Below are 12394 nucleotides of genomic sequence, written 5' to 3' on the forward strand. Positions count from 1 at the left end.
CCTTTGACGAGCCCCTTTGGGAAGGGGGGAAACTGGGCACCCCTTTTCCCTTCCCTGAGCTCCCTTTTCTGCCCCTGCACCCCCTTCCTGCCTCTGCTCCCTTCCTGTTCCTTCCTTGAATCCCTTCCCTTCCCTGCACCTCCTGCCCTGAGTCCCTTTACCTGTCCCTACACCCCCTTGTAGCCCCTTCCCATCTCCCCTTCCCTGTCCTCTCACCCCCTTTTCCTTCCCCTGCACCCCTTCTCTTCCCACTTCCCTGCACTCCCCTTCCCTCTCTTGCATCCCCTTCCCTGCCCCTGCACCTCGTTCCCTTCCCCATTCCATGTTCATTGCCCACCCTTCCCTTCCCTTCCCTTCCCTTCCCAAACCTTCCCTTCCCAAACCTTCCCTTCCCAAACCTTCCCTTCCCAAACCTTCCCTTCCCAAACCTTCCCTAACCTTGCCAAACCTTCCCTAACCTTGCCAAACCTTCCCTAACCTTGCCAAACCTTCCCTAACCTTGCCAAACCTTCCCTAACCTTGCCAAACCTTCCCTAACCTTGCCAAACCTTCCCTAACCTTCCCAAACCTTCCCTTCCCTTCTCAAACCTTCCCTTCCCTTCTCAAACCTTCCCTTCCCAAACCTTCCCTTCCCAAACCTTCCCTTCCCAAACCTTCCCTCTCCTTTTCCCCGCTTTTTTCCCCTGCACCCTTCCTTCCTTACACCTCCTCCCCTTAGCCCTCTTCCCTTCCCTGCACCCTATTCCCTGTCCTTGCACCCCATTCCCTGCTCCTGTACCCGGGCAGGGACTACATTTCCCGACAAGCCACGCGGCAGAGCCCGGTGACGGCAGCGGAAGAGGACGAACCCAGCCGAGCACCCTCCGAGCCGACCCGAACCCAGCCGAGCGCACCCGAACTCACCCGAGCGCAGCCGAACCCCCTCCGAGCCAACCCGAGTAGTCCCGAGCGCAGCCGAGCACCTCCCGAGCGGTTCCGAGCGCAGCCGAGCGGCCCCGAGCGCAGCCGAGGGTGAGACGCGCCCCCCGCCCATTAAAGGGCCATTTGGGGGTTTAGGAGCACCCCAAACTGGGGGGTCGGGGGGGAATAGAAGCGGGAGGGGTCCCCAAAGTGGGGGGGCAGGAGGGCAGGGGGGTGGGAGGTTCGGGGTTGGGGGGGGGGGGGGGGCGCAGCGGGAGGAGGGGGGTGCAGGAGTGGGATTTGGGGGGCAGAGGGGATCAGGACAGGGTGCAGAGCTGGGATTTGGGGTGCAGGGCGCACACCTGGGTGCAGACTTGGTTTTTGGGGTGGAAACCTGGGGTTTGGGGTGCAGGGGAGGTTTGGGGTGCGGGCGTGGGTGCACAGATGGGATTTGGGATACAGGGAGCGCACCTGGGTGCAGGCTTGGTTTTTGGGGTGGAAACCTGGGGTTTGGGGTGCAGGGGCGGTTTGGGGTGCACGCGTGGGTGCAGAGCTGGGGTTTGGGGTGCGGGGGAGTTTTGAAGTGCACACCTGGGATTTGGGGTGCCGGGCTTAGTGTGGGGTGCCGATCTTGGGCTCGGCTTAAGGGGTGAGGTCTGCATGTAGACCTGGGATTTGGGGGTGCAGGGGAGGCATGAGGAGCAGAACTGGGACTTGGGGTGCAGGAGGAGACCTGGGGTGCAGGGAGGGATTTGGGGTGGGTGCAGGGAGTTATTTGAGGTGCAGCCCTGGGGGTGCAGGAGAAGACTTGGGGTGCAGGGAGGGATTTGTGGGGGCAGCCCTGGGGGTGCAAGGGGAGATTTGGGGTACAGGAGATGATTTAGGGGTGCAGGAGACGATTTGGGGCAGACCCCTGGGAGTGCAGGAGGAGATTGAGGATGCAGGGGGTGATTTGGGGGTACAGGGTTGATTTGGGGCCCAGGCATGGGGGTGATTTGGGAGCACAGGGGTGATTTGAGGGTGCAAGGGGAGATTTAGGGCCCAGCCCTGGGGGTGATTTGGGGATGCAGAGGTGATTTGGGGCCCAGCCCTGGGGGTGATTTGGGGGTGCAGGGGGAGATTTGGGGGTACAGAGGGTGATTTGGGGGTACAGAGGGTGATTTGGGATGGCAGAGGTGGTTTGAGGTCCAGCCCTGGGGGTGATGTGGGGGTGCAGGGGTTGATTTGAGGGTGATGGGGGTGATTTAGGGGTGCAGGGGTTGATTTGGAGTCCACCCCGGGGTGATTTGGGGGTGCAGGGGGTGATTTGGGGCCCAGCCCTGGGGTGATTTGGGGGTGCAGAGGGAGATTTGGGGGTGATTTTGGGGTGCCGAAGGTGATTTGGGGGTGATTTTGGGGTGCAGGGGTTGATTTGGGGGTGATTTGGGGCCCAGCCCTGAGGCTGCAGCCGCCCCTCCCACTCGTCCCAGGTGTCCCCACGTGGCAGGTCTGGCCCCGGGCCCGGGTGCCACCACCCGGGTGCCACCTCTGCTGTCCCCACCTGCTGACTGCGGGTGCCACGTCAGAACCCGCCCCTCCCCTCCTCTCCCCTCCCCTCCCGCTTCCCTTCTCCCACAAACACCCAAAAACTCCCCCAGAAAATGCCCCCCCCCCCGTGTCCCCCCCGCAGGACCTGGGCCATGACAGAGGTGACCAAGCGCATCCTGGTGACGGGGGGCACCGGCTTGGTGGGAAAGGCCATCCAGAAGGTGGTGGAAGATGGGGAGGGGCGGCCGGACGAGCGCTGGATCTTCGTGTCCTCCCGGGACGCCGACCTGACGTGAGTCGGGATATTTTCCTCGGGATCCCCCACAACCTGCTCTGGTAAACCCCAAAATATCCCATCCCAGGATTGGGTTTTGCCTTGGAAACCCCCCCATTCTGCCATCAAACCTCCCAAATTTCCTACACCAGGATTGGATTTTTTCTCAGAAACCCCACAGTCTGCTCTGTTGACCCCACAGAACCCCCTAAATTTCCCATCCCAGGATTGGGTTTTTCTTTGGAAATCCCACAATCTGCTCTGTTGACCCCACCAACCCTCCAAATTTCCCATCCCAGGATTGGGTTTTGCCTTGGAACCCCCCAGGTCTGCCACTGATCCCAAAATTTCCCATCCCAGGATTGGCTCTTTTCTTGGAAACCCCCCAGTCTGCCACCAAACCCCCAAATTTTTCCTCCCAGGACTGAGATTTTCATTGGAAAAGTCCTAATCTGCTCTGTTGACTTCACTGAATCCCAAAATATCCCAGCCCAGGATTGGGTTTTCCTCGGATTCCCCTCCCAGGCTTGGGTTTTTCCTCGGATTCCCCTCCCAGGCTTGGGTTTTTCCTTGGATTCCCCTCCCAGGATTGGGTTTTTCCTTGGATTCCCCTCCCAGGATTGGGTTTTTCCTTGGATTCCCCTCCCAGGATTGGGTTTTTCCTCAGATTCCCCTCCCAGGATTGGGTTTTTCCTTGGATTCCCATCCCAGGATTGGATTTTTCCCTCGGAAACGCCCTGACCTGCTCTGTTGACCCCCCCAGAGCCCCAAATTTCCCATTCCAGGAGCAGCTCCGAGACCAAGGCCCTGTTTGAGAGGCACAGGCCCACCCACGTCATCCACTTGGCCGCCATGGTCGGGGGCCTCTTCAAGAACATCCGCTCCAACCTGGATTTCTGGGTGAGCACACAGAAAACTGGCACCGTCGGGATCCCTGGGATGGGGGCTATGGGGACGCAGGGATAGGGGGCTTGTTCTGATTCCACAGCCAAGAGTTTTGGTGGCTCTGGGAATTATTAACGAGCCATCGCTCACCGGGCAACGAAGGGATTTGGGGAATCTCCATCCCATGATCCCGACAAATCTCTCCTTTTCCCAGAGGACAAACATCCACATCAACGACAACGTCCTGCACTCGGCCCACGAGATGGGGGTGGAGAAGGTGGTCTCCTGCCTCTCCACCTGCATCTTCCCAGACAAGACCACATATCCCATTGACGAGACCATGGTGAGCGCTCCCGTCCCCGCACGACATTCCAGGGAACGTCCCTTCCCCTTAACGCTCCGCTCCCGTATTCCCAGATCCACAACGGGCCCCCTCACAGCTCCAACTTCGGCTACTCCTACGCCAAGAGGATGATTGACATCCAGAACAGGTGAGGGAGGGACACGCAGGAGCCCCTTCCCAGGGTAGAAGCACCCCTTGGTTATCAAGGCAGCAGGAATCCCGTGGGATTCCCGGGATTTAAACGGCGCTGGGGTGGAAGCTGGGGAGAGATACCTGGGATCAGCGGGTGAAGGTGCTGCTGGCTGGGGTCTTGTGGGGCCGTTCCAGTGGCTGATATCCCGTCCCTGCTGCCATCCAGGGGTTATTCCGAGCAGCACGGCCGGCGCTTCACCGCCGTCATTCCCACCAACGTCTTCGGGCCGCACGACAACTTCAACATCGAGGACGGCCACGTCCTGCCGGGGCTCATCCACAAGGTCCACCTGGCCAAACGTGAGGGTGGCAGGACTCCTGGGGGGGGGGGGGTGGTTTTGCGAAGGGAGAGGGATTGGGAGGGGTTTTCCAACTCTCCACCTGCTCCGCGAGGTGGTGACAGCCGCGCTCCTTCCTCCCACAGAGTCTGGCTCCGCTCTGACCGTGTGGGGAACAGGAAAGCCCAGGAGGCAGTTCATCTACTCCCTGGTGGGTGGGGCCTTGGGAAGCAGAGAATGGGGCTGGAAAGGCTGGAATGGGACCTCAGAGGGGTCTGAGCCTGCCTGGCTTGTCCTGGGCCATTCTCAGGGGTGGTTCCCTTGGGATGGGAGGGCAAAGCCAGGAGACAGTTCCTCATCTACTCCCTGGTGGGTGGGGCCTTGGGAAGCAGGGAATGGGGCTGGAAAGACTTGTGGTGGGACCCCAGAGGGGTCTGAGCCTGCTGGGACATCCTTGGGGTTGGGTTCGCTTGGGATGGGAAGGCAAACCCAAAAGTGCATCTACCCCTGGGTGTGTGGCCTTGGGAAGCAGGGAATGGGGCTGGAAGGGCTGGAAGCGACCCAGAGGGGTCTGAGTCCTCCCGGTTTGTCCTGGGCCATCCTCGGGGTTTGTTTCCCTTGGGATGGGAGGGCAAAGCCAGGAGAGAGTTCATCTACTATTCCCTGGTTTGGGAAGCAGGGAATGGGGCTGGGAGGGCAAAGCCAGGAGACAGTTCATCATCTGCTCCCTGGGGTGTGGGGCCTTGGGAAGCAGGGAATGGGGCTGGAAAGGCTGGAAGGGGATCCAGAGGGGTCTGAGTCTGCCTGGCTTGTCCTGGGCCATCCTCAGGGTTTGTTTCCCTTGGGATGGGAGGACAAAGCCAGGAGAGAGTTCATCATCTGCTCCCTGGTGGGTGGGGCCTTGGGAAGCAGGGAATGGGGCTGGAAAGACTTGTGGTGGGACCCCGAAGGGTCTGAGCCTGCCTGGGCCATCCTTGGGGTTGGATTCGCTTGGGATGGGAAGGCAAACCCAAAAGTGCATCTATCCCCTGGGGTGTGTGGCCTTGGGAAGCAGGGAATGGGGCTGGAAAGGCTGGAATGGGACCTCAGAGGGGTCTGAGCCTGCCTGGCTTGTCCTGGGCCATTCTCGGGGTTGGTTCCCTTGGGATGGGAGGGCAAAGCCAGGAGACAGTTCCTCATCTACTCCCTGGTGGGTGGGGCCTTGGGAAGCAGGGAATGGGGCTGGAAAGGCTGGAATGGGACCCCAGAGGAGTCTGAGCCCACCTGGTTTGTCCTGGGTTGGGTTCCTTGGGAATGGGAACGCTGGGAACAGCAGTGACCCCCCCAGGGGTTGTCTGCTCTTCCCCCAGGACCTGGCCCGGCTCTTCCTTTGGGTCCTGCGGGAATACGACGAGGTGGAGCCCATCATTTTGTCAGGTGAACCCCCCCCCCCAGACCTCCCCCTGTCCATCCCCTCTCCACGAGGGAACAGCCACGATCCCGTCCTTCCCCGCAGTGGGAGAAGAAGACGAGGTGTCCATCCGGGAGGCGGCGGAGGCCGTGGCGGAGGCCATGGATTTCCGGGGAGAGCTCCTTGTATCCTTCACCCGGGAGGGCTCCAGGGGGGATCCCACGCTCCACCGGGACACGGTGGCGGCAAAGCAACGCCCGTTTTCCCTCCTTAATCCCTGCCATCCCAGTTTGACCCCAGCAAGGCCGACGGGCAGTTCAAGAAGACGGCCAGCAACGCCAAACTCCGGCGGTACCTGCCCGGCTTCCAGTTCACTCCCTTCAGGAAAGGTGAGGTGGGGACATGGAGGTCCTGCCTCTGCCAGCCTTGGGGGCATCAGGGTGGTCCATCCTTTGGGATGATGGTGGTGGAACACTGGCACGGGGTGTCCAGGGAGGTTGGTGGTTTCTCCGTCCCTGGGAAGTGTCCAAGGTCAGGTTGGATGGGCTTGGAGCAAGCTGGGATAGTAGGAGGTGTCTCCTTGCACGATGGTTGGATGAAATGACCTGAAAGAGTCCCTTCCAACCCAACTCATTCCATGATTCTGTGAAGAAAATCCGTTCCCAAATCCCCAAACCCATCCCATGATTTTATGACCAAAATCTATTCCCAGTCCCATCCCATGATTCTGTGACCAAAATCTGCTCCCAAATCCCCAAACCCATCCCATGATTCCATGACCAAAATCCATCCCAAATCCCATCCCGTGGTTCTCTGACCAAAATCCCTTCCTAATCCCCAAATCCCATCCCATGATTCTGTGACCAAAATCCATCCCAAACCCCCAAACCCATCCCATGATTCTGTGACCAAAATCTACTCCCAAATCCCCAAACCCATCCCATGATTCCATGACCAAAATCCATCCCAAATCCCATCCTGTGGTTCTCTGACCAAAATCCCTTCCTAATCCCCAAATCCCATCCCATGATTCTGTGACCAAAATCCATCCCAAACCCCCAAACCCATTCCATAATTTTATGACCAAAATCTGCTCCCAGATCCCCAATCCCAGCCCATGATTTTACAACCAAAATCCATTCCTAAATTCCCAAACCCATCCCATGATTCTCTGACCAAAATCCATTCCCAAATCCCCAAACCCATCCCATGATTCTCTGACCAAAATCCATCCCCAAATCCCCAAACCCATCCCATGATTCTATGACCAAAATCCATCCCAAATCCCCAAACCGATTTCATGATTCTATGACCAAAATCCATTCCCAAATCCCATCCCATGATTCTGTGACCAAAATCCATTCCCAATCCCCAAATCCATCCCATGATTCTGACCAAAATCCATTCCCAAATCCCCAAACCCATTCCATGATTCTGAACAAAATCTGTCCCCAAATCCTCAAACCCATCCCATGATTTTATGACCAAAATCCAGTCCCATTCCCAAAACCCATCCCACAATTACATGATGAAAATCCAGTCCCATTCCCAATCCCATCCATGATTCCATGACCAAAATCCATTCTCAAATCTCCAAACCCATCCCTTGATTCTGTGACTAAAATCCATTCCTAAATCCCCCAACTCATCCCATGATTTTATGACCAAATCTATTCCCAGTCCCATCCCATGATTCTGGACCAAAATCTGCTCCCAAATCCCCAAACCCATCCCATGATTCTGTGACCAAAATCCATCCCAAACCCCAACCCATTCCATGATTCTGACCAAAATCTGTCCCAAATCCTCAAACCCATCCCATGATTTTACAAACAAAATCTGTACCCAAATCTCCAAACCCATCCCATGATTTTATGACCAAAATCCAGTCCCTTTCCCAAAACCCATCCCACAATTATATGAAATCCAGTCCCATTCCCCAATCCCATCCCATGATTCCATGACCAAAATCCATTCCCAATCCCCAAACCCATCCCTGATTTTACAACCAAATCCACTCCCAAAGCCCCAAACCCATCCCATGATTCCATGACCAAAATCCAGTCCCATTCCCAAAATCGATCCCATGATTCTGTGACCAAAATCCATTCCCAAATCCCCAACCTATCCCATGGTTCTCTGACCAAAATCCATTCCCAATCCATCCCATGATTCTGGGACAAAAACCCACTCCCAAATTTCCAAACCCATCCCATGATTCCATGACCAAAAATCCATCCCAAACCCATCCCATGATTTTATGACCAAAAGCCACTCCCAAGTTCCCAAACCCATCCCACGATTCTGTGACCAAAGCCACTCCCAAGTTCCCAAATCCATCCCATGATTCTGTGACCAAATCCAGTCCCAAATCCCAAACTCATCCCATGATTTTATGACCAAAATCCGTCCCATTCCCCAAACCCATCCCACGATTCCATGACCAAAATCCATCCCAAACCCATCTCATGATTCTCTGACCAAAATCCCTTCTCAAATCCCCAGTCCCGTCCCATAATTCTGGGACCAAAATCCCTTTCCAAACCCCCAACCCCATCCCATTTTATGACCCAAAAATCCATTCCCAATCCCACCTTCTCTCCCTCCGCAGCCGTGAAGGAAACCTGTGCCTGGTTCGACGCCAACTACGCCGACGCCAGGAAGTGACGGCACCGGGATCACCGGGATCATCCTCTTCCAACTCAGGGTTGTCCTTTGCTGGGGCAGAGGGCGGGGCTGGGGGGGTGACAGGGACAATTCCAAAGGGAAAAAAAACCAGGAGCCCAGGGAGCAGCTCCCACATTCCTGCCCCGTGCCGGGAGCGGCGCGGGACGCCCAGGGCAGGGAGGGGCGGGAAGGTCGGAGTATCCCAAAGGGATCCCAAATTAGGTGGTAGGAAGGAGCCACCGTGGTGGTGTCCAAGAGGAAGGTGAGCTGTTAATGAGCTGTGCTAATTACCTGGAATTAGGCCTAATAACGGGAAGGGCATCGGGATTCCACGGCACAGGGACGGCAGCCAAGGGATTCGCTGCTGGCTCTTGGCACATGGGGATGATCCCACGGGATAAGGGGGGACCAGAGTGGGAAAGACTCCAGCTGGAAATGTGGCGTTTATTAAAATATATGCAAATAACCAAATATATGCAAATAACCTAAAACTGGCGGGACGAGGAGCCTCTGCCCTGAACCCACATCCAACGGCATCCATGTGTTCTCCACCGGGATCTGGGAGAGCCAAAAAAAAATTAAAAAAAGGGGTTTAAAAGCCCTCAGGGAGGGGGTGGAGGGTCAAAACCAGGGGTGAATCCGTGGCCAAGCTGCTGCCAGAGGCGTGGATGTGGCACAGTCCTTCCCGGAATGGCTTTCTTCCGGCATCGCTGCCCGGCCCTGGTGAGCGCCCGGCACAGGGAGCGTGGGGACAGCAGGGACCTGCAGGGGACACGCCCGTCAGACCCCCAGGAGGCCACAGCCCACGCTGGGGTGACACCAGGCCTGGGGAAGGAGCTGGGTGGTCGGAGCTCACGTGGTGGCCCTTGGGATGCAAGGATTGGGCTCCCGGCGCTTCCCGGCGTCCGTGACCGGCTCTGGCGTCGCCTGGTTGGGGAAGAAGGGGTTTAAGAGGCCCTTCCAACGCATCCTGTGGTTCTGTGGCCAAAATCCACTCCCAAATCTCCAAATCTATCCCATGATTCCCTGAGCAAAACGCACTCCCAAATCCCTAAATCTATCTCATGATTCCCTGACCAAAATCCATTCCCAAATCCCTAAATCCATCCTATGATTTTATGACCAAAATCCATTCCCAAATTCCCAAACTCATCCCCTGATTCCCTGATCAAAATCCATTCCCAAATCCTCAAACCCATCCCATTATTTTATGACCAAAATCCATTCCCAAATCCCCAAACCCATCCCATGATTCCCTGACCAAAATCCATTCCCAAATCCCCAATCCCATCCCGATTCCCTGACCAAAATCCATTCCCAAATCCCCAAACCCATCCTATGACTTTATGACCAAAATCCATTCCCAAATCCCCAAATCTATCCCATGATTCCCTGATCAAAATCCATTCCCAAATCCCCAAACTCATCCTATGATTTATGACCAAATCCATTCCCAAATCCCCAATCCCATCCCAATTCCCTAACCAAAATCCATTCCCAAATCCCCAAACCCCCTATGATTTTATGACCAAAATCCATTCCCAAATACATCCCCTGATTCTATGACTAAAATCCACTCCCAAATCCCCAATCCCATCCCCTGATTCCCTGACCAAATCCATTCCCAAATCCTCAATCCCATCCCCTGATTCCCTGACCAAAATCCATTCCCAAATCCTCAATCCCATCCCCTGATTCCCTGACCAAAATCCATTCCCAAATCCCCAAACCCATCCTATGACTTTATGACCAAAATCCATTCCCAAATTCCCAAATCTACTCCCAAATCCCCAATCCCATCCCCTGATTCCCTGACCAAAATCCATTCCCAAATCCCCAAACTCATCCCATGATTTTATGACCAAAATCCATTCCCAAATCCCCAAACTCATCCCATGATTTTATTACCAAAATCCATTCCCAAATCCCCAAACTCATCCCATGATTTTATGACCAAAATCCATTCCCAAATCCCCAAACTCATCCCATGATTTTATGACCAAAATCCATTCCCAAATCCCCAAACTCATCCTGATTTTATGACCAAATCCATTCTCAAATCCATCCCATGATTCTGTGACCAAAATCCATTCCGAATCCCCAGTCCCATCCCATGATTCTGTGACTGAAATCCATTCCCACTCCCCAAACCTATCCCATGATTCCATGACTAAAATCCACTCCCAAATCCCCAATCCCATCCCCTAATTACCTGACCAAAATCCATTCCCAAATCCTCAAACCCATCCCATGATTCCATAACCAAAACCCATTCCCAAAGAGCAGGTTTTTGAGGGACAACCCCAATTTGGGGACATCCCATCCAGCACCACTTACCCCACACGAGCTCCGCGTTGCCCTCCGGCCACCAGGAACAGGTGACACCCATCCTATGGAGCCGGGAATGTCCTGGGGCTGCTCTGGGTACGAGGGCTCTGGAAGGACATGGAGACACCTCCCAGTGCTCCTAGCGGAGGTTGGGGACACTTGGAATGGTGCCACGTGCCCTGGCAGAGCTTGGGGACTCTCTGGGATGACACTGGTATGGGGACAGTGGATGGGGGGGACATGCCAGGGCTTTGGATCCAGTGGTCCTGGATCCCCCACACCTCCCACAGCGTTGGTCACCCTCGCACGCAGCATCCTCCATCCTGTCCAGCTCCTCCTGCAGCAGCTTCCAGGTCGCATTCCCTGCGTTGGAAGAATGAAAATCGGCTCCTGTGTCCCACCACGATGGTCTGTGAGCAGCTCTCCATCTCTCCAACCCCTTCTCCGAGCAGAGAACAGGGCAGGGAGCTGGGATGAGGTGCCTCAAATCTGTAGGGAAGCCACCAAGATGTCCATCAAGGTGGAACAATAGAGGTGTGTCCTGTCCCTTCCTGGGAACTCTGCCAGGAAGCCTCCAGGATGGGGCATCCAGGATGGGACACCAGGGATGGAACATCCAGGGTGGGACACCAGGGTGGGACACCACCAAGCAGAAACAGGTGCCCAAAATCCATAGGAAAGCCATCACGGTGTGTCCTGTCCCTTCCCAGGAAACCTCTGCCAGGTGGCTCCAGGATGGGACACCAAGGACAAGACACCAACGATGGGACACCCAAGCAGAAATAGGTGCCCAAAATCCATAGGAAAGCCATCAAGGTGTGTCCTTTCCCCAGGAACATCTGCCAGATGTCTCCAGGATGGGACACCAAGGATGAGACACCAAAGATGGGGACACCCAAGCAGAAATAGGTGCCCAAAAATCCATAGGAAAGCACCAGGATGTGTCCTGTCCCTTCCCGGGAATCTCTGCCAGATGGCTCCAGGATGGGACATCTGGAGGAGACATCCAAGCAGAAACAGGGTAGGGAGCTGGGATGAGGTTGCCCAAGATCCATAGGAAAGCCATCAAGGTGTGTCCTGTCCCTTCCCAGGAACCTCTGCCAGATGTCTCCAGGATGGAATATCCAGAATGGAACACCAAGGATGGGATTTCTGAGCGAAATAGAGCAGGGAGCTCAGGTGAGGTGCTCAAATCCATGGGAAAGCCACTCGGATGTGTCCTGTCCCTTCCCGGGAACCTCTTGCCAGGTGGCTCCAGGATGGGACTTCCAGGATGGGATACCAAGGATGGGACATCTGAGCAGAAAACAGGGCAGGGAGCTGGGATGAGGTGCCCCAAATCCATAGGAAAGCCATTAAGGTGTGTCCTGTCCCTTCCTGGGAACCTCTGCCAGGTGGCTCCAGGATGGGACATCCAGGATGGAATACCAAGGATGGGACTTTCCAGGACGGGACATCCAGGATGGGATGCCCAGGACAGGTCCCACCAGCTCCCAAGGGTGCCACGCCCACCCCCTCAAACCCTCTCCTACCTCTCTGGGGGTGGAGGTGTGCCGGTGAGGGGGTTTTTCCCGGGAAACCACCGGCCGGATCCCTCTGGATGCCACCAT

The 12394-nt window shown here is 55.9% G+C and overlaps 2 protein-coding genes across 2 annotated transcripts in view; both read left to right on the forward strand.

Moving 5' to 3' along the window:
• The window catches only part of LOC116794938 (zinc finger CCCH domain-containing protein 3-like), a 51327-nt gene extending 50312 nt beyond the window's left edge, over window positions 1–1015 (forward strand). Inside the window, 1 exon segment of the mRNA XM_032704170.1 lies at window positions 787–1015. Coding sequence (XP_032560061.1) covers window positions 787–1015 — 229 coding nt within the window.
• Window positions 910–8922, forward strand: LOC116789535 (GDP-L-fucose synthase-like). Its single transcript, XM_032693461.1, has 11 exons — window positions 910–1011; window positions 2570–2719; window positions 3487–3601; window positions 3801–3929; window positions 4004–4077; window positions 4288–4421; window positions 4546–4610; window positions 5749–5815; window positions 5895–5974; window positions 6079–6178; window positions 8401–8922. Exons 2-11 carry the CDS (start codon window positions 2580–2582, stop codon window positions 8454–8456), a joined length of 960 nt encoding a protein of 319 aa, XP_032549352.1. The 5' UTR covers window positions 910–1011; window positions 2570–2579; the 3' UTR covers window positions 8457–8922.
• The last annotated feature ends 3472 nt before the right edge of the window (window positions 8923–12394 follow it).

This window comes from Chiroxiphia lanceolata, chromosome 1, assembly GCF_009829145.1.
Source record: "Chiroxiphia lanceolata isolate bChiLan1 chromosome 1, bChiLan1.pri, whole genome shotgun sequence".
NCBI classification, from domain to species: Eukaryota; Metazoa; Chordata; class Aves; order Passeriformes; family Pipridae; genus Chiroxiphia; species Chiroxiphia lanceolata.